General features: G+C 47.3%; 2 protein-coding genes across 3 annotated transcripts; one reads left to right on the plus strand and one right to left on the minus strand.

Annotated features, from left to right (window-relative positions):
* The first annotated feature begins 485 nt into the window (after positions 1 to 485).
* Positions 486 to 1,905, plus strand: LOC125533697. Its single transcript, XM_048697064.1, has 2 exons — positions 486 to 922; positions 1,040 to 1,905. The coding sequence occupies exons 1-2, from the start codon at positions 867 to 869 to the stop codon at positions 1,734 to 1,736; spliced, it is 753 nt and encodes a 250-aa protein (XP_048553021.1). The 5' UTR covers positions 486 to 866; the 3' UTR covers positions 1,737 to 1,905.
* A 14,418-nt stretch (positions 1,906 to 16,323) lies between these two features.
* Positions 16,324 to 21,315, minus strand: LOC125538933 ((+)-neomenthol dehydrogenase-like). Of its 2 annotated transcripts, XM_048702248.1 has the most exons (4): positions 21,105 to 21,314; positions 20,738 to 20,999; positions 18,743 to 18,925; positions 16,324 to 17,251 (listed from the first exon to the last, which is right to left on the minus strand). In XM_048702248.1, the coding sequence occupies exons 1-4, from the start codon at positions 21,134 to 21,136 to the stop codon at positions 16,850 to 16,852; spliced, it is 879 nt and encodes a 292-aa protein (XP_048558205.1). In that variant the 5' UTR covers positions 21,137 to 21,314; the 3' UTR covers positions 16,324 to 16,849. The 2 variants fall into 2 exon arrangements, with proteins under 2 accessions (XP_048558205.1, XP_048558206.1); XM_048702249.1 differs by having other exon boundaries at positions 20,738 to 21,315.
* Between the last annotated feature and the right edge of the window lie 958 nt (positions 21,316 to 22,273).

Here is a 22,273-nt window from a genome sequence, read left to right on the forward strand (position 1 = left end):
GGGGGGGGAGGGGACGACGGTGCTCGTTGCTACTCTCCTCTCCCTGTATGAGTTGATGCGACCGACCTGGGTGGGTGGGTTTCGACCGGCGCCTAGCGGTGCCCAAAATAAATCAGCGCATCTTGTTGCTTTGTCAAATTGTGATGAAACCAAATCTGGAAGAAATATATAACATCAATCTTTAATAGTTATGTGTTTCCTTAATTCGCCTTTGAGGTTTAAGGGCGCTATAATCTGTTTCCTAAATTGCAGAAGTGAAAGGCACCTTAAAAATAGCCCCTCACCTTAAATATAGGCATCAGCGTATCAGGCACCCTCAGGCATGATGTCCACGACACTGTCAAATCTGAACGTAAGTAACACTCCTACCAGCCATTGGACCTTAAGTTAAAAATTGACGGCTCATGCGGACTTGGTGAACAGGGTACATCAATCGTATGTATGTTTTGCATTGCACACACACTTTTCAGTGTGACGTTACATAGCACCATCATCAAATCTTCAGTGGTAATTCAGTTCCCTGCCCCACCACAGGCCCAGAGTACATACTGGGTCTTCCTGTTCCGGAGTTAAGTTTTGGTATGGTCACCCTCAAAAAACAAAGTTTTGGAATGGTCCCCTGAAAAAAGCCTTATTCCCTCCAGAGAACTTCGACATGCTCCTGCGGTGTACTGCTCCAAGTGCAGCCCGGAGCAACGAGACCAAACTGCCCCTCGTCTCCAGGCCTTAACTTAACTAACTCCAGCCCCAGTGCTCGCATGACCATGGATCCTCTCACTCGCATCGCATGCCAGTAGGGAATGTGACAGCCTGATGTGACCTCGGTTCAACTCCTCACCGCCTTCTCCCCGCGCGCGCCGGCCCAGATGTTCCTCCACCACCTCTTGCTGCAAAACATGGCCAAGAACACACACCAACCAAGGTACGCACCCCCTCCCATGTCCCATCGATCCTGTGAGCCAGCTCGCGTGTGTGCGCGCGCGCTCATGTTTTGATATTTTTGGAGTTGGTGTCGGCTGACGTGATGGCTTGCATGCAGATCGAAAGACGGCAGAGCGAGAGGCCTGTCCAAGAAGTCGCCGTGGTACCAGCGCGCGGTGGAGCTGCTGCTCCTCATCTGGAAGCAGCCGGCGGGGGCGCCGACGACGACGAAGGCGGCCGCGGCGGCGGGGGTGTCGGCCACCGGCAAGGCTGCGGCGGCGCCGGCGCCGGCCGGGCCGGGGAGGCTGCGCAAGTCGTCGTCGCTGAACGTGGCGGCGTCGTTCACGCGCGTCTGCCTCTGCGCGCCCATCTCCTCCTACAACGAGCCGTCGCTCTACTTCCAGCCGGGCGACGTGGCGCCGCGCCGCAGCTACAGCTACCCGCGCGCGTCGTCGGCGTCGGCGTCCGGGTGCGGCGCGAACGCCAACGCCAGCCCGCTGGTGGCCCCGCCGCCGGGCGCTGAGCCGCACCGCGGGGCGGCGGGCGGCGGGGAGGCCGCGCGGCGGCCGGTGTTCCGCGGCAAGTCGCTGACGGACGACCACCTGATGCGGCGGTTCGTGGTGGACGAGGGCGCCACGCGGCGGCGGAACCAGATGGAGGTGATCCGGCGGCGGCACGCCACGGCGGCCAAGCGCCGGCGCCTGGGCCCCAGCCCGCTCCGCCGGATGGTGCTGGCGGAGTCGGAGTCGGAGGGCGACGACGAGGCGGTGGCGGAGACGCAACAGCGGGAGCGGAAGCGGGCGTCGGTAGCGTAGCACCGGCGTGGCGTGAAGCTTCCTTCCCCTTGCTCGCTTCCCGTTCACTCACTCACTCACTCACCCCTCGTCGTTTTCCTTTTGTTCTCTCTCACTCACTTGTGTTGTTGTCGATATCATGTCACGCATGAACAAATTTGAGCAGCGATGTTTTTACTGGTGCACGCGACGTTTGGTGCCTTCGTGTCATTTGCTGTGTGTGTTTCTGCTTCTGATTCTGCATCTCGCTTTTGCTGCGTGCCATTTCGCTCTGGCCCGGCCCGGCCGCCGGCAAAGTGAAAGCGCTGTGGTAGGTACCGGACGAACGGCCGAGCAAGAGCAACCGACGCAACGGCTAACGCCCGCGCAGGGCCCCGCGTGACGGCGAGGGAGCCAGCCAGAGCCGCCTCGGCCAGGCATTTAATCGGATCGGTTCAGTGGATGGAGGTAAATGCGCGTACGTGTGATCGGCATCAAGTATGAACAACCGGGAGGATACGAGCCCTGCCTGCCGTTGGGCGCCGCAGACGTGCTACGAGCAGCCCAATTAAGGGCCGAACGTTGAGAACGAGACCGGACAGCGCCCGCCGGCCGGCCGGCGGTCAAAACACCGACGCGCCGCGCGCGCTCCCGGCGTGCCTTGCCCGGCGAGAGCTCGCGAACTGGCCCGTCATGCAAATGCAGTGCGCGCACCTCGGGAGCGCGCGCGCCACCGTCGAAACGGCCATTTCGAGGAAAGATCAGATCGTGAGCTGGGCCGGCAGCTGACGCGCTGCCGTGTATCGGCAAGGAAGGAAGGTTCGGCCGACCCGTCGCAATCACCACATTCTCGAGAGCGAGTTATATGCCGGTGTGTGGTACGCTTGGGCAGGCGCGAGGCGGCTACAATATTGGCGTGCAAACAGCTCTACACGCCGCGAATAACATAGCATAATCTGAACCAATCCGCCTCACTAAACAAAAGGATTGTGGTACGAGTAGGCTGTAGGCGTGCATGATTGATGTTTCTTGCGCTTCTTTTCGGCTGGAAAAGCAGACCAAGCTGGTCTCGTCTCTCAGCAGTCAGCAGTGAACGACGAATAGTGTGATTAGTGGGTTTTTTTTTGAGGGGTTAGTGTGATTAGTGGTGGTGCTACTCCTACTAGCATGTAGCGGCGCCGGCAGCGGGCCCACCTGCTTTCACGTCCAGCTTAACCTTTTCGCGCCTATGGTAGAGTGGGCCCTTCCGGCGTTCGCTTTCCGGAATTAGGAGTAGTAGCGAACTAGAGCATGCTCCTACTAGTACTAGTTTTTTAAAGCGTGGGCCATCCTGATTAAACAAAGCCCGTGGGCTTGTTCTGAGCCCGGGAATCGGGGATCCCCCCGCGGCGGCCGTCGCTAACAAATCTCGTTTGGACTCTTCGGTCACGGGCAAACAAGTCCTGAAAAAAAAAAGAATCACGGGCAAACAGCTTGAAAAATCCCAGGACGCCTTTTTTTTTCAAACGAGATAATACCGCTCTCATACCGGAGTCGGCCTAACCCTATCGATGACAGTCGAAAAGTCTTCATATACATGTTCCTAAGGAGCAGCGTCTCATAGTCGTAGCCGCCTTTGTTAAACCCTGGAATCGATCGAAGAATCTAAACATGCATATCTTCAAGTTGACCATGTTAAACCCGTTGAGGATTATGAGCTCCTTGAGAAAAGCTCTAATCCTGTCAAGGGTGAGCTCATAGCTCTCACCGAGTATTATGCGCACGCTATCGTCTTTAAGTCACTCAGCGCCACTCCTCCCATTAATTAATATAACTTTGGTGCCTATACTTCTTCACTCGACAATGCATCACTCCTTGAGGAGAAGGAGAATTTGGAAGCTCAACTCTAGAAGGGCCTTGTGTCTTGTATCTGGGGTGAAAAGAGCTTAAATGACCTATCAAGAAATCAAAAGAAATGCTTTGCCAAGGAGGGGACTTGATGATCCCTTGTCCAAGAAGCAGAAGTAGAGCAAGCAGAACAAGAAGAAGGAAAGATGCCCATCCCCAACCTCAAATAATTGCCTTTGTCCAAGAAGGGCACAACCAAAGGGAGAAGATGAAGGATAAGGTTGTTGGAAATATGCCCTAGAGGCAATAATAAAATGGTTATTATTATATTTCTTTGTTCATGATAATTGTCTATTGTTCATGCTATAATTGTGTTATCCGGAAATCGTAATACATGTGTGAATACATAGACCACAACACGTCCCTAGTGAGCCTCTAGTTGACTAGCTCGTTGATCAAAAGATAGTCATGGTTTCCTGACTATGGACATCGGATGTCATTGGTAACGGGATCACATCATTAGGAAAATGATGTGATGGACAAGACCCAATCCTAAGCTTAGCCCAAAGATCGTGTAGTTCATTTGCTGTAGCTTTTCTGAATGTCAAGTATCATTTCCTTAGACCATGAGATTGTGCAACTCCCAGATACCGTAGGAGTGCCTTGGGTGTGCCAAACGTCACAACGTAACTGGGTGACTATAAAGGTACATTACAGGTATCTCCGAAAGTGTCTGTTGGGTTGGCACGAATCGAGACTAGGATTTGTCACTCCGTATGACGGAGAGGTATCTCTGGGCCCACTCGGTAATGCATCATCATAATGAGCTCAAAGTGATCAAGTGATTGATCATGGGATCATGCATTACGGTACGAGTAAAGTGACTTGCCGGTAACGAGACTGAACAAGGTATTGGGATACCGACGATCGAGTCTCGGGCAAGTAACGTACCGATTGACAAAGGGAATTGTATACGGATTGATTGAATCCTCGACATCGTGGTTCATCCGATGAGATCATCGTGGAGCATGTGGGAGCCAACATGGGTATCCAGATCCCGCTGTTGGTTATTGACCGGAGAGCCTTCTCGGTCATGTCTGCATGTCTCCCGAACCCGTAGGGTCTACACACTTAAGGTTCGGTGACGCTAGGGTTGTAGAGATATTAGCACACGGTAACCCGAAAGTTGTTCGGAGTCCCGGATGAGATCCTGGACGTCACGAGGAGTTCCGAAATGGTCCGGAGGTAAAGATTTATATATAGGAAGTCCAGTTTCGGCCATCGGGAAAGTTTTGGGGTCACCGGTATTGTACTGGGACCACCGGAAGGGTCCCAGGGGTCCACCGGGTGGGGCCACCTATCCCGGAGGGCCCCATGGGCTGAAGTGGGAGGGGAACCAGCCCCTAGTGGGCTGGTGCGCCCCCCCTTGGGCCTCCCCCTGCGCCTAGGGTTAGAAACCCTAGGGGTGGGGGCGCCACCCTTGCCTTGGGGGGCAAGGCACCCCCTTGGCCGCCGCCCCCCTTAGGAGATTGGATCTCCTAGGGCCGGCGCCCCCTAGGCACCCTATATATAGTGGGGGGAGGGAGGGCAGCCGCACCTAAGCCCCTGGCCTCTCCCTCTCCCTCCCGTGACACTCCTCCGTCTCCCAGCGCTTGGCGAAGCCCTGCCGAGATCACCGTTGCTTCCACCACCACGCCGTCGTGCTGCTGGATCTTCATCAACCTCTCCTTCCCCCTTGCTGGATCAAGAAGGAGGAGACGTCTCCCAACCGTACGTGTGTTGAACGCGGAGGTGCTGTCCGTTCGGCACTAGGTCATCGGTGATTTGAATCACGTCGAGTATGACTCCATCAACCCCGTTCTCTTGAACGCTTCCGCTCGTGATCTACAAGGGTATGTAGATGCACTCCTCTCTCCCTCGTTGCTAAATGACTCCATAGATTGATCTTGGTGCTGCGTAGAAAATTTTAAAATTCTGCTACGTTCCCCAATAGTGGCATCATGAGCTAGGTCTATGCGTAGTTACTATGCACGAGTAGAACACAAAGTAGTTGTGGGCATCGATATTGTCAATTTTCTTGCCGTTACTAGTCTTATCTTGATTCGGCGGCATCGTGGGATGAAGCGGCCCGGACCAACCTTACACGTACGCTTACGTGAGACCGGTTCCACCGACTGACATGCACTAGTTGTATAAGGTGGCTGGCGGGTGTCTGTCTCTCCCACTTTAGTCGGATCGGATTCGATGAACAGGGTCCTTATGAAGGGTAAATAGAAATTGGCAATTCATGTTGTAGTTTTGGCGTAGGTAAGAAATGTTCTTGCTAGAAACCTATAGCAGCCACGTAAAAAATTTGCAACAACAATTAGAGGACGTCTAACTTGTTTTTGCAGCAAGTGTTTTGTGATGTGATATGGCCAAAGGATGTGATGAATGATATATGTGATGTATGAGATGATCTTGTTCTTGTAATAGGAATCACGACTTGCATGTCGATGAGTATGACAACCGGCAGGAGTCATAGGAGTTGTCTTTATTTATTTATGACCTGCGTGTCAACATAAACGTCATGTAATTACTTTACTTTATTGCTAAAGCGTTAGCCATAGTAGTAGAAGTAATAGATGACGAGACAACTTCAAGAAGACACGACGATGGAGATCATGATGATGGAGATCATGGTGTCATGCCGGTGACAACGATGATCATGGAGCCCCGAAGATGGAGATCAAAGGAGCAAATGATATTGGCCATATCATGTCACTATTTGATTGCATGTGATGTTTATAATGTTTTACATCTTATTTGCTTAGAACGACGGTAGCTTAAATAAGATGATCCCTCGTAACAATTTCAAGAAAGTGTTCCCCCTAACTGTGCACCGTTGCGAAGGTTCGTTGTTTCGAAGCACCACGTGATGATCGGGTGTGATAGATTCTAACGTTCGAATACAACGGATGTAAGACAGATTTACACACGCAATACACTTAGGTTAACTTGACGAGCCTAGCATGTACAGACATGGCCTCGGAACACAGTAGACCGAAAGGTCGAGCATTAGTCGTATAGAAGATACGATCAACATGAAGATGTTCACCGATGTTGACTAGTCCGTCTCACGTGATGATCGGACACGGCCTAGTTAACTCGGATCATGTTATACTTAGATGACTGGAGAGATGTCTATCTGAGTGGGAGTTCATTGAATAATTTGATTAGATGAACTTAATTATCATGAACTTAGTCTAAAATCTTTACAATATGTCTTGTAGATAAAATGGCCCACGTTGTCCTCAACTTCAACGTGTTCCTAGAGAAAACCAAGCTGAAAGACGATGGCAGCAACTATACAGACTGGGTCCGGAACCTGAGGATCATCCTCATAGCTGTCAAGAAAGATTATGTCCTAGAAGCACCGCTAGGTGACGCACCCGTCCCACAGAACCAAGACGTTATGAACACTTGGCAGACACGTGCTGATGATTACTCCCTCGTTCAGTGCAGAACACTTTACAGCTTAGAACCGGGGCTCCAAAAGCGTTTTGAGAGACACGGAGCATATGAGATGTTCGAAGAGCTGAAAATAGTTTTTCAAGCTCATGCCCGGGTCGAGAGATATGAAGTCTCCGACAAGTTCTTCAGCTGTAAGATGGAGGAAAATAGTTCTGTCAGTGAGCACATACTCAAAATGTCTGGGTTGCATAACCGCTTGACTCAGCTGGGAGTTAATCTCCCGGATGACGCAGTCATTGACAGAATCCTTCAGTCGCTTCCACCGAGCTACAAGAGCTTTGTGATGAACTTCAATATGCAGGGGGTGGAAAAGACCATTCCTGAAGTATTTGCAATGCTGAAATCAGCAGAGGTAGAAGTCAAAAAGGAACATCAAGTGTTGATGGTGAATAAAACCACTAAGTTCAAGAAAGGCAAGGGTAAGAAGAACTTCAAGAAGGACGGCAAGGGAGTTGCCGCGCCCGGTAAGCAAGCTGCCGGGAAGAAGCCAAAGAATGGACCCAAGCCCGAGACTGAGTGTTTTTATTGCAAGGGAAGTGGTCACTGGAAGCGGAACTGCCCCAAATACTTAGCGGGCAAGAAGGCCGGCAACACGAAAGGTATATGTGATATACATGTAATTGATGTGTACCTTACCAGCACTCGTAGTAGCTCCTGGGTATTTGATACCGATGCGGTTGCTCACATTTGTAACTCAAAGCAGGAGCTGCGAAATAAACGGAGACTGGCGAAGGACGAGGTGACGATGCGCGTCGGGAATGGTTCCAAGGTCGATGTGATCGCCGTCGGCACGCTACCTCTACATTTACCTACGGGATTAGTTTTAAACCTCAATAATTGTTATTTAGTGCCAGCTTTGAGCATGAACATTGTATCAGGATCTTGTTTAATTCGAGATGGCTACTCATTTAAATCCGAGAATAATGGTTGTTCTATTTATATGAGAGATATGTTTTATGGTCATGCTCCGATGGTGAATGGTTTATTCTTAATGAATCTCGAGCGTAATGCTACACATATTCATAGTGTGCATACCAAAAGATGTAAGATTGATAATGATAGTCCCACATACTTGTGGCACTGCCGCCTTGGTCACATAGGTGTCAAACGCATGAAGAAGCTCCATGCAGATGGACTTTTAGAGTCTCTTGATTACGAATCATTTGACACATGCGAACCATGCCTCATGGGTAAAATGACAAAGACTCCGTTCTCAGGAACAATGGAGCGAGCAACCAACTTATTGGAAATCATACATACTGATGTGTGCGGTCCAATGAGTGTTGAGGCTCGCGATGGCTATCGTTATGTTCTCACCCTTACTGATGACTTGAGTAGATATGGGTATGTCTACTTAATGAAACACAAGTCTGAGACCTTTGAAAAGTTCAAGGAATTTCAGAGTAAGGTTGAGAATCAACGTGACAGGAAAATCAAGTTTTTGCGATCAGATCATGGGGGAGAATACTTGAGTCACGAATTTGGCACACACTTAAGAAAATATGGAATAGTTTCACAACTAACGCCGCCTGGAACACCTCAGCGTAATGGTGTGTCCGAACATCGTAATCGCACTCTATTAGATATGGTGCGATCTATGATGTCTCTTATCGATTTACCGCTATCATTTTGGGGCTATACTTTAGAGACTGCCGCATTCACTTTAAATAGGGCTCCGTCGAAATCCGTTGAGACGACACCGTATGAATTATGGTTTGGGAAGAAACCTAAGCTGTCGTTTCTAAAAGTTTGGGGATGCGATGCTTATGTCAAGAAACTTCAACCTGAAAAGCTCGAACCCAAGTCGGAAAAATGCGTCTTCATAGGATACCCTAAAGAAACTGTTGGGTATACCTTCTACCTCAGATCCGAAGGCAAGATCTTTGTTGCCAAGAATGGGTCCTTTTTAGAGAAAGAGTTTCTCTCGAAAGAAATAAGTGGGAGGAAGGTGGAACTTGATGAAGTATTACCTCTTGAACCGGTAAGTGGCGCAGCTCAAGAAAATGTTCCTGAGGTGCCTGCACCGACTAGAGAGGAAGTTGATGGTGATGATCATGAAACTTCAGATCAAGTTGCTACTGAACTTCGTAGGTCCACAAGGACACGTTCCGCACCAGAGTGGTACGGCAACCCTGTCTTGGAAATCATGTTGTTAGACAACGGTGAACCTTCGAACTATGAAGAAGAAATTGCGGGCCCGGATTCCGACAAATGGCTGGAAGCCATGAAATCCGAGATAGGATCCATGTATGAAAACGAAGTGTGGACTTTGACTGACTTGCCCGTTGACCGGCGAGCCATAGAAAATAAATGGATCTTTAAGAAGAAGACACACGCGAATGGTAATGTGACCATCTATAAAGCTCGCCTTGTCGCTAAGGGTTATCGACAAGTTCAAGGGGTTGACTACGATGAGACTTTCTCACCCATAGCGAAGCAGAAGGTCGTCCGAATCATGTTAGCAATTTCTGCATTCTATGATTATGAAATACGGCAAATGGATGTCAAAACGGCATTCCTTAATGGTTTCCTTAAGGAAGAATTGTATATGATGCAGCCGGAAGGTTTTGTCGATCCTAAGAATGTTGACAAGGTGTGCAAGCTCCAACGCTCAATTTATGGGCTGGTGCAAGCATCTCGGAGTTGGAACATTCGCTTTGATGAGATGATCAAAGCGTTTGAGTTTATGCAGACTTATGGAGAAGCCCGCATTTACAAGAAAGTGAGTGGGAGCTCTGTAGCATTTCTCATATTGTATGTGGATGACATACTGTTGATGGGAAATGATATAGAATTCTTGGAAAGCATAAAGGCCTACTTGAACAAGTGTTTTTCAATGAAGGACCTTGGAGAAGCTGCTTATATATTAGGCATCAAGATCTATAGAGATAGATCGAGACGCCTCATTGGTCTTTCACAGAGTACGTACCTTGACAAGATATTGAAGAAGTTCAAAATGGATCAGTCAAAGAAGGGGTTCTTGCCTGTATTGCAAGGTACGAGATTGAGCACGGCTCAATGCCCGACCACGGCAAAAGATAGAGAAAAGATGAGTGTCGTCCCCTATGCCTCGGCCATAGGGTCTATCATGTATGCTATGCCGTGTACCAGACCTGATGTAAACCTTGCCGTAAGTTTGGTAGGAAGGTACCAAAGTAATCCCGGCATGGAACACTGGACAGCGGTCAAGAATATCTTGAAGTACCTGAAAAGGACTAAGGAAATGTTTCTCGTTTATGGAGGTGACGAAGAGCTCGTCGTAAAGGGTTACGTCGATGCTAGCTTCGACACAGATCTGGATGACTCTAAGTCACAAACCGGATACGTGTATATTTTGAATGGTGGGGCAGTAAGCTGGTGCAGTTGCAAGCAAAGCGTTGTGGCGGGATCTACATGTGAAGCAGAGTACATGGCAGCCTCGGAGGCAGCACAAGAAGCAGTCTGGGTGAAGGAGTTCATTACCAACCTAGGAGTCATACCCAATGCGTCGGGCCCGATGACTCTCTTCTGTGACAACACTGGAGCTATTGCCCTTGCCAAGGAGCCCAAGTTTCATAGGAAGACCAGGCATATCAAGCGTTGCTTCAACTCCATTCGTAAAAGTGTTTAAAATGGAGACATAGAGATTTGTAAAGTACATACGGACCTGAATGTAGCAGATCCGTTGACTAAACCTCTCCCTAGAGCAAAACATGATCAACACCAGAACTGCATGGGTGTTTGATTCATCACAATGTAACTAGAATATTGACTCTAGTGCAAGTGGGAGACTATTGGAAATATGACCTAGAGGCAATAATAAAATGGTTATTTTTATATTTCTTTGTTCATGATAATTGTCTATTGTTCATGCTATAATTGTGTTATCCGGAAATCGTAATACATGTGTGAATACATAGACCACAACACGTCCCTAGTGAGCCTCTAGTTGACTAGCTCGTTGATCAAAAGATAGTCATGGTTTCCTGACTATGGACATTGGATGTCATTGATCACGGGATCACATCATTAGGAGAATGATGTGATGGACAAGACCCAATCCTAAGCTTAGCTCAAAGATTGTGTAGTTCGTTTGTTGTAGCTTTTCTGAATGTCAAGTATCATTTCCTTAGACCATGAGATTGTGCAACTCCCGGATACCGTAGGAGTGCCTTGGGTGTGCCAAACGCAAACGTCACAACGCAACTGGGTGACTATAAAGGTACTTTAGAGGTATCTCCGAAAGTGTCTATTGGGTTGGCACGAATCGAGACTGGGATTTGTCACTCCGTATGACGGAGAGGTATCTCTGGGCCCACTCGGTAATGCATCATCATAATGAGCTCAATGTGATCAAGTGGTTGGTCACGGGATCATGCATTACAGCACGAGTAATGTGACTTGCCGGTAACGAGATTGAACAAGGTATCGGGATACCGATGATTGAATCTCGGGCAAGTATCGTACTGATTGACAAAGGGAATTGTATACGGATTGATTGAATCCTCGACATCGTGGTTCATCCGATGAGATCATCATGGAGCATGTGGGAGCCAACATGGGTATCCAGATCCCGCTATTGGTTATTGACCGGAGAGGTGTCTCGGTCATGTCTGCATGTCTCCTGAACCCGTAGGGTCTACACACTTAAGGTTCGGTGACGCTAGGGTTGTAGAGATATTAGTATGCACTAACCCGAAAGTTGTTCGGAGTCCCGGATGAGATCCGGACGTCACGAGGAGTTCCGGAATGGTCCGGAGGTAAATTTATATATAGGAAGTACAGTTTCGGCCATCGGGAAGGTTTCGGGGTCGCGGTATTGTACCGGGACCGCCGGAGGGGGCCGGGGTGTCCACCAGGTGGGGCCACCCATCCCGGAGGCCCATGGGCTGAATTGGGAGGCGAACCAGCCCCTAGTGGGCTGGTGCGCCCCCCCTTGGGCCTCCCATGTGCCTAGGGTTGGGAAACCCTAGGGGTGGGGGCGCCCCCCCACATGGCTTGGGGGGGAAGCCACCCCTTGGCCGCCGCCCCCTTGGAGATCCATCTCCTAGGGCCGGCGCCCCCCCAAGGCCCCTATATAAAGAGGGGGGAGGGAGGGCAGCCGTAGCCTTGCTCTTGGAGCCTCCCTCTCCCTCCATAACACCTCTCCTCCCCGCTTGCACTTGGCGAAGCCCTGCCGGGATTCTGCTGCATCCACCACCACGCCGTCGTGCTGCTGGATCTTCATCAACCTCTCCTTCCCCCTTGCTGGATCAAGAGAAGGAGACGTCTTCCTAACCGTACATGTGTTGAACACGGAGGTGCCGTCCGTTCGGCACTAGGTCATCGGTGATTTGGATCACGTCGAACGTCGAGTACGACTCCATCAACCCCGTTCTCTTGAACGCTTCCGCTCGTGATCTACAAGGGTATGTAGATGCACTCCTCTCTCCCTCGTTGCTAGATGACTCCATAGATTGATCTTGGTGATGCGTAGAAAATTTTAAAATTCTGCTACGTTCCCCAACAAAGGTTGGGGGAGTAATGACATTAGGGACAATGCTACTCTCAATGACTTGGTCGGAAACAACAATCCATCTTATGTCCTTATGAAAGGTAAGGATGGGTACCCATATGCTAAATTTGTGCGCACTAACTATGATGATTATGCTTGGACTATTTGAGTTCCTAAGAAACTTGCTTCTAACACTCTAGGCCCATTAAGAAATGAGTACATGTAATCAAGGCTTGATTCATGTAGGACTATACATATGGTGGAGCTCAATGTGTGATCGATAGTGGATGCACAAATATGATCTTGGAGAGGGATATGCTCATGGAGTTCGTAGATGCACTCAAGTCCTCCTCGAACATCGAGGTATTGGTTTTGGTAAAGGTGGTAATCTGTAGTGATGCTTCACTTTCGAAAGTCATGCTTATCCAATCCCTCCACTACAATTTACTTTCCACTATTCAATTGGCATGTGTCGCTTATGATTCTCATTTTGGTGAATTTCATATGACGACCTTTAGAAGAGATAATGTCAAAGTGGTCTTTGTTGGGCATGTTAAAGACAACCTTTATGTGGATGATTTCTCGGAACAGAGCTCACATCTTGTAACATGACTAATGGCCAAGGCCGATGTGGGGTGGCTATTGTGTCATAGGCTAGCCCACGTGGGTATGAGAATTTACAATCTCTTCTAAAGGGCTAGCACATTCTCGAACTAAAGATGTGAATTTTTGCCCAAGTGTGAGTTTGTACCGCTTGTATTGCCAGCAAGCTACATGGAAGAAGGATAAGACAGTGACTATCATAACAGTGGCGAGGCCTTTTAAGCTCCTTCATTTGAATCTCTTTGAACCTTCATCTTATGACAGTTTAGGTGTGACAAGGTTTTTGCCTTGTCATTCTTGACAACTATACAAGATATACATGGGTGTTCTTTCCCAAGACTAAGGATGAAAACCATGATACCATCAAATTTGCCGAAGAAACTCAACATCAACACAATCAAGAGATCATGGTAATTCAAAGTGACAATGACAATGAGTTAAAGAATTACATGATGGACGAGTTGTTGAGTGATGAGGTGGGGGGATCAAACACCAATATGCCATGACATACTCCCTCAACAAAATGGTGTGGCGGACAAGAAGAATGATACACATATAGAGATGGCAAGGACCATGTGTGATGACTATAAATCTCCTTACTAGCTTTGGGCCGAAGCCATCAATACCACGTCATGCATTAAAGCCACTCTATCTCCACAATCTCAAAAATAAGACCCCATATCAACTCCCTCATATGAAGGTGGAGTTGTTTTTGAGGTTTGCTTTTATGTAATAATAGGATAGTTGGGTGAAGGTTTTGGCAAACGTTCAGCTCTGTGGTAGTTTAGTGCATGTAGTCAGCTAACTTTAAAAATGAATCATCGGAATCAGATTACACCCGTGTTGTACTATTAGTTTCATTGTTGCAATGAAATTGGTACCAGGAGGCTCCTTAAGTTGGAAAAAAAGTCGTCTGCAATTTTTTTATGGGCAATACAATTTTTATCAGACTCACAATTGACTTGTACTAATTTGAGTAAGTTGATTTTTCTCGGAATCAAAATTGACTTGCACCAATTTGGGTAAGCCGTTTCTTTTAGAGGAGCACTCACCATTTTGCAACCACAAAACAAAAGCCCATCAGATACTTAGGCTTGGTTTGAAACATACTAAAAACTACCTGATACATGATAAGACACAAAACAAAAACGACTATAAATGAATAAAGAAAAAAAGTTTTCTAAGAAACAATGAATTTAGAATTTTTGCCGGACATCTTTTTTTCCATTGACAAGAGGGCGCACTAGCCGGCGGCGACCATCGAGAGTGATGCATACTTCAGACATACGTATTCCTTGCCTGAAAACACACGCTAGCTAGTTATACTATTATATTTTGTGTGTAAGTTTTGATCAATCGATCTAATGAAACTTAACTACGGTATGAGGGTTGTTTATATATGCGAAGTTAGAGTTCAATTAATATTCACATGAGGATGATGATCAAACACATAGGCATGTATATAATATGTATAGTTCTCTAAAGGAAGAAGATAAAATAAAAACACAAAATCAAAATAATAAACAATGAATTAGTAGCATCCGTATCACCCTTTAAGAAGAAGAAAAATATGAAAAAAAGAAACAAATACACATAAACTATTTTTTCATAATATGCAAGGATAAGCTTATAACAGTAGAATTTTCGTAAGAAATAACTTTTCTAGAAGGAGTGAATTAGCGGCATTGGTATTTTTTTAGGATAGTGGCATTGGTAATTTTTACACTTAAAGAAGAAATAAAAACTAAAACAAAATCAAAGTAGTAAAAAAATCTAAGGAAAAATGAATTAGTGGCTTGGCAGTACCCTTTCAGAAGAAAACAATTTAAATAGATAAATAAAAATTGCACACAATTTACACAGAAATTTTGCTTTTTTATCATATGCAAAAACATGCATATACTAGTGATTGTTTCTTGAGAAGAAGTTTTGTAAGATGGTATAAACTAGCGACATTGGTATTACCCTTAAAGAAGAAGAACAATAAAAAATCAAAATAATGAAGTTTTTAAGAAAAATGAATTAGAGGCCTTAGTATTAAGCTTTAGGAAGAAAGAAAAATAAAAATTTAAAAACAAATAATGATAAAACTTGCACATAATTTACACCAAAATTCTATTTTTTTCTATAATACTATGTAAGAATAAACCTATAGTACTTTCTCTAAAAGAAGTCTCCTAGAAAGGAATGAATTAGCGGCATTGGTATTACCCTCACAGAATAAAGAAAATAAAATGAAAACTTAAAAAATCAAAATAGTGAAGCTATGTAAGACAAGATGAGTTAGTGACATTTGTATTACCCTTTATGAAGAAGGAAAGAGAAAACCTTAAAAAAACATTCACACAACTTGTGCACCGAAGTTGCACTTTTTAATATGCAAATAATAAGTATATAACAATGTAATTTTCATATTGTAATATAACTTACAAACATACAGTATAGCACTTGCATGTATACATTTTCGCTCATCCAACATGTAAAAATTACCCATGTAGAAAAAAACTAAAATAAATAAATAGAACAAAAAGCAAAAATGCATACAAAAAAAATCAGGCAATGTGTAATGGGTTTTAAATGAAAAATCGACTTACCCAAACAAAGACAAGTCAAAATTCAGCCTAAGTAGCAATGAAACAACATACCCTAAATAAGGGCAAGTCAAAATCCAGCCTAAGTAGCAATGAAACAACATAATAAAAAAATAGCACAAATCTTAACAAGGGAACCAACAGTCAGATAATCAACTTATCCACAGTGGCGGAACTTCGGCTGGAGCAATGTTACACTTAAGTAAATAATGTTACGTGTTTTACGTGAAGTGCAACGTGTGTAATTATTATTGGAGAAGGGGGAGGAAGGGGCCCCACCCACCTGAAAATCAGGGGGGCGAAGTTAATTAGTTAGGAAGGTTACGTTAGTCTTCGTAGACTTTACGTAGATGTAGGATTATTGCTTCGGCTGGGCCAACCTGGGCCGCCGCCCCCCAGCCAATGCAAAATCTTCTGAATGCTTATAGATAAATGGCCCAAATATCTAGTAAAACTGGCCCATTACTCATATTTGGTTGCCCCCACCACTGCTTACCCCAATTTAAAAATCAGTTGACTTGCATATAGCTAAAGTGAAAAAGAAATGTCCAAGTATTGGCTTGATCTGCCTCCTGCATAAACTGCATTACACAGGGGGCACAAACACATCAACATAGCGATCAGTACAACATCGAAACTCTGACCCTTATATTAATAAATGCCAAACGGAATACAGGCGATCTCCCGAGGAGCAAGGAAGCGAACATGATGCCCTACTTCTAGCCAAGGCGGCCCCTGCTATGATATGATCATCCAAATTATTCTCCATCTGGCCAAGAGGGGACGTTGCCACACACACAGTGCCGGTGTTTCTGCTTGATTTCCCGGAAGATGGCACAATGGCACTACACGGGCTCACATTGTTCTCTACAATCTTGGTGACGGGCTGACGGCTAAGCAATGAGACGCTACTTGAATCCATGCCGTGTTAAGATCCAAAGCAATGGGACGAGCAGAACACCAGCGATTTATCAGCTATTGTACACTTAGGTAGGAGCAGCAGCGAACTAGCAACAACGATGGCTAAACTGAAACGAGATATTTACTCCACCACGGACGTACAGCAAGGCGCCTAGAATTCCAGCAACCATCGACCACGCACGGGACGTACAGACGAACACCATCGGACTCGTGCGATCCTCCGTCTCTCACAGCTTGGAGTAGAGCTGCGGCGTGCGCCACTTGAAGAAGGTGCCGGTGGGGAGCTCGCCGGGCGGGAGCAGCGCGAGCTGGGCGCCGAAGTCGGCCACCTCCTCGGCGGTGCGCTTGCCCCAGCCCTTGGTCATGTCGGTCCGCGTGAACCCGGGGCAGAAGCAGTTCACGCTGACGCGCTCGCCGCCGGACTGCAGCCGCCGCGCCAGGACGCGGGTGTAGGCGTTCAGCGCCAGCTTGGAGACGGCGTAGTCCGTCCACACCTTGGGCCACCCGTGCTCCGCCCACGTCCCGTCCTTGACCTGCGCCAGGAACTGCGACACCATGGCCTCGATCTTGCCCTCCGTCAGGGTCTCCTCGTCCAGCAGCAGCCTCCTCAGCGACGGGTTGCGCACCTTCTGCGCATGAGTAAACGTACAGCACCAAGCATCAAAGATACGGTCGATCGCTTTCTTTTAACACAGTACATACGTTCATACATACACACGTACACTCACCCATACACGCACGCACACTCTACCTCCATGATCCCTTCTTTCTTGGCATGGTAGTTGTACTCATTAAGTAGTACAATTACGCATGTCCGTAGTTCCAATGTGTGTTTCCCACAATCTTAGGGACGAAATGAGTGCAGGTATAGAAACGGCTGTGCCGAGACTTCCCTTTTTTTTCTGTTAGGTGAGCTTACGAGCATGCAGTGGGCGCACTAGCTTCTGTCTCTGCAAAATTAGTCGTCGCAGACAAGCCCTTGTGAATGTTCCCGCCATGTTTCAACAGTCTAATAATGCCCTTGAACCAGATTTGCTCATACCCTATTGACTTCCGACGCTATAGACGGCTTACCCATTACCAGATTGGCCTCTATTGTGGTTCCTCTGACACAGCTCACATAACTGCCAGCTGACACTATATTTGCTCGTCATCCAGCAAAATATTGGAATGGTGATGGACTGATGGTTTAGGTGTACCCACTTTCTAAAGCTTAGCCAAAAAACACATTTCTATGCTTTGGAACTTAAATTGTAGCACTACCATTTTCCTTTTTTTTACCCAGGTCACAAATGGTCATTTGTTATTAAGATATATTATACTCCCTCCGTCTTAAAATAAGTGTCTCACTTCGTACTAACTTTAGTATAAAGTTGTACTAGAGTTGAGACAGTTATTTTGGGACGGAGGGAGTACTGTTTTATGTTTTTGGTAAATTTTATCAAGTGGGTTCCTGTGTATCCAGATCCCAAAAATCCCCTCCCATTCATCCATGCTTGTCCAGATGTGCATGATTGTTTTACAGACTATCATTTTTTATGACATATGTTGCCAATTGCCATGTGATCAAGCTAGGAACCAAAAATTTGGAACTTGTACAATTTATAAGGAAGAAAAAGGCGAGGGTGGTCCCTTTTGAATGATCCACTTTTAACTAAGAATATACTGGTGGGCAGGATTGAACACCTAACTCTGTACTTTTTTTTAACTCAGTACTATTGAATGGTATACAGATATAGGTTGAAGAATCTTTAAACAGAAGAGCTAAAGCAAACTTGGAGTTTTGTGGAAAGAAAACGTTGCACCTTCCCCCCTTTGCTCTTTCAACGATAAGGAAAGAAAAGACTAGGTATTTCAAATGGAGTGGCTTAATTTGGACATATATGCATTCTGTGGAGCGTGAGTGGACAATGTACTGGTATTAGGTAGAGCTGCTGGCGTTGCTGATTGCGATATGGTTTGAGATAGAATTGAAAATTATCTGTCTCTATACGTAGCTAGCCACGTGCATTCACACTTTGATAGTTTCATTGTGTTATCGACTAGTCGAGCCCACAACGGCATGTTTGCAAACTTTGAGATACCATCCATTTGATCTGAAAGAACATGCTTGCACTTACGTTAAGAAGGCCAAGCTGCGAGCTGATGTTGAGGATCCGGCTGGTGGCCGGCGATCGCCGGAAGAGGGGCAGGAGCGCCTCGGTCAGCAGCTTGGTCCCGTAGAAGTTGGTGTTGAGGACCGTCTCCGCGTGCTCCACCGAGTTGGTGTCGATCTCGTTGAAGGACACGGCAGCATTGTTCACCTACATCGACAGACAGGGATGCAACTTCATTAATTCTGGCGTTGGAGGAAGGCCATGCCCTTTTGCTTCTTTACATCTGCGTGGTCATGAAACAACTTCCTTTTTCTCATTGGTTTTGGTGTTGGAGCTAGAAATGGAAACAGCACTAGTGAGTGCTGACTGGTGTATGATGCCTTTCACTCTCCGGTCACAACTATCAAAGTATGCTTTCGAAAAGTTTACCACATCAGATGATGACCTAACGGCATGGATGGACCAACAAAGTTGGAGAGCCATAAGTGGCATGAAAGTGCTAACTCAGGACTCAGCCAGAGTGGGGTAGTTTTTTTTAGAAGAGGAGGAGTACCCCCGGCCTCTGCGCATCAGAGTGATGCATGCAGCCCTTTTATTAAGCAAAGTGATCGAAAAGTCTGGGTTCCAAAACAAGCTGCTCAGACCTAAAGAAAAAATAAAAAAGTATAATATGCCAGAGTGGGGTAGTGAACTACTCCCTCCGTCCCATAATATAAGTAGGAGTATATGACAACAGTGTGCTGAAAGTGTCAAAAACGTTTTTATATTATGGGACGGAGGGAGTATGTTAACATTGAATTGAATATACATTCTGTTAGGGGCCACCATTTTGTTTAGAGTCTGCTCGTTTCTTCTCCTAGGAGTATATGACAACAGTGTGCTGAAAAGTATCCTTGGCTTGGCTCGGTCAAAATAAGGAAGACGCATGTGCTTTCTCAATAAAGAATGCAAACATAAATCTGAATAGTTCAAAGTAGAAATGTCTGAAACTCTGAATATATGACTACTCAAACATTGACAAAATTGGCATTAAAGAATCTTCCTTAGCTTGGTTTGGGTTATATAACAAAAGTGTGATGAACTGTATCCTTGGCTTGGCTCGCTCAGAAAGCATCCGTTTGCTGCAACTAAGGCTAAGGGCAAGACCCTTGTGCTTTTGTAAATTTTCAATAAAGAATGCAGCCATAAGCTCAAGCAGTTGAAACTAGAAATGTCTGAAACTCTGAATATATAATGATTACGCAAACGTCGACAAAATTCACATGATACTAGAATATTTAGTGCGAAATAATATGTAGAATTAAGTACAAGAACTCCGGTAAACTCGGTAGATGATGCACCTTATTATCACCTAGACCAAGTCAACGAGGCACACTTGGTAAAAGCAATATCTTTGTGAGTGGTGCGGTTCATGAAAAACCTGACCAGGTTGGGTGCTGGGGTTTGGTCCTCGGACGCAAGCAAGTCCAGCAACCAGGTGTAGGTGCGTACTGTGCCGGCCATCTAACATATTCCACGAGACCACGACACATCGTAGTCAGCTCGGACCTGGTTGCCGGCCGGCCGTCGCTGTCCGGCGGCGCAGACGCCCGGATGACGAACGGGGAACGGAAGGTCGTCGGACGCACGCCATAACTGCGCTGCGCACACAGCGCCGCCGTACCCCGCCTGCCACTCCGTGCGGCTTTCCTGAGAGTGACGTGACGTTTTTATTCCGTTGGTCGACGCGCTGGCGAGCTCGTGTTGTGTTGCGTGCCCTGTCCGAGACAGAGAGCGCAATAATGCAGTGTGAAACGGGACCGGGCTCGGCCTGATCCGATGCAAAGCGAGAGCGCTACGGATTACGATGCGCGCCTGTGCGCGGAATCGTGGATATTCATGGCTGATCCATCATCCATCCATGGCAAAGGTGGGAATAACTTTGGTGGTGCTCCGAAGATTTGACTTTGTGCGGGGAAGATGCAGACGCCTAGGGCGAGGAGGCGAGGAGAACAAAGGGGAGGTGGTGGCGTGGCGTACCAGGATGTCGAGGCCGCCGACGGTGTCGCGGAGCCAGGCGGCGAAGGCGGCGACGGAGGCGGGGTCGGAGACGTCGAGGCGGCGGAAGACGACGGGGAGCCCGCGGTCGCGGAGCGGCGCGGCGGCGGCCTCCCCACGCTCGCCGTCCCGCGCGGTGAGCACGACGGTGAGGCCGTGCTCCGCGAGCCGCGCGGCCAGCGAGTGGCCGATGCCCCGGTTGGCGCCAGTCACCACGGCCACCGTGTCCCTCGACCACCACGCCCTGCACGCGCCACCGCCCGCGTCAGCCATCGCCGCCGGTCGCGCAGGCAGAAACAAGAATGCGCGCGGGAGGCGAATCGCGGGGAAGGCGGGAAGGATTGATTACCGCGTGGGAGACGGCTCCTTGGAGTAGTCCATCTGATCTGACGGGCGGCGCGTCGCGCGGGTCAACTGCTGGGGCGGGCGTGCAGGGAAGGTGAGGCGAGAGGGGCGGGTGGTGGAGTCGCCGGGGCGGGACGGAACGGGGACTGGCCGACCGCGGGTGGGACGGCGGGGAGTCAGGGAGAGATATTTATACACGACACGCGCCAGTGGTATCTGTCTGCTCCTGTTCACTACCCGCGGCTGACTGTAATGTAAAGCTGCTGCGGCCACTCGTGTGGGCAGGATTAGGCAACTCCAACGACCCCTAAGGCCTCGTTTGGCGCAGGAGGATTGATTCCCGGGAGGGCCAGAAACCCCACGAAACCTCGTCGGCCCATTTGATAGGTGAGGTTTGCACAGCCCAACTCGTATGGGCAAGACTAGAGCATCTACAGTTGTGCCCTCTAATCTGACCTTCGAATGTCCGTGGATGAGCCCGGATGCGTTCATGTACAGTGCCTGATCATCTCTTAAATATTTGTGTTCATAGCCGTGCCTCTTATTTGTACTCCCTCCGTCCGGAAATACTTGTCATTGAAATGGATGTATCTGGATGTATTTTAGTTTTAGATACATTCATTTTCATCCATTTTGATGACAAGTATTTTTGGACGGAGGGAGTATATTCTTAAATTCATACAACATTTGTGGATTTTTATCTAAATGCATCATCAAATTCGACATCGATGAACTCATGAGCAACTGCAAAATGACCTTGTTTAGCATTTTTAGGCGTTTCATATGGAAAATTAAAACATGTATGCATCAGGCTAAGATGAATTCAAACTTAAACTATTTTATTTTAGAACTGTACGTTTGAATTATAATATTTTTATTTGAATTATTGTTGCAATGGAATGTTTATCTTTCATTGCTTAAGATTATGTTATTTATCTTTGATTGCTTTGATTCGTAGCAGATATTTGATGCGTGCGGTTAAATGATGTCCGCCTCTATCCCTATACGCGAGAGAATGTGTTTGTGGACATTTGATGATGATGATGATGGTTTTGGTGACCACGCGAATACATTCGAACGTGTACATACACATTTGATAATGTTGGAGCATCTACAGCTGGGTGCCTCAAACCGGCCTCTAACTCCCGGGCGGATGACCCGGCCACTGACTGG

Source organism: Triticum urartu, chromosome 2 (genome assembly GCF_003073215.2).
Source record: "Triticum urartu cultivar G1812 chromosome 2, Tu2.1, whole genome shotgun sequence".
In the NCBI taxonomy this organism is placed as follows: Eukaryota; Viridiplantae; Streptophyta; class Magnoliopsida; order Poales; family Poaceae; genus Triticum; species Triticum urartu.

Coding starts and splice junctions, on each gene's coding strand:
- LOC125533697 (XM_048697064.1), top strand. CDS start 867: ATGTTCCTCCACCACCTCTTGCTGCAAAACATGGCCAAGAACACACAC. Junction 923..1,039: donor AAGAACACACACCAACCAAG/GTACGCACCCCC, acceptor GCTTGCATGCAG/ATCGAAAGACGGCAGAGCGA.
- LOC125538933 (XM_048702248.1), bottom strand. CDS start 21,136: ATGGACTACTCCAAGGAGCCGTCTCCCACGCG. Junction 18,926..20,737: donor TCGGCGGCCTCGACATCCTG/GTACGCCACGCC, acceptor CTGTCGATGTAG/GTGAACAATGCTGCCGTGTC. Junction 17,252..18,742: donor CGCAGCTTGGCCTTCTTAAC/GTAAGTGCAAGC, acceptor ACTCATGCGCAG/AAGGTGCGCAACCCGTCGCT.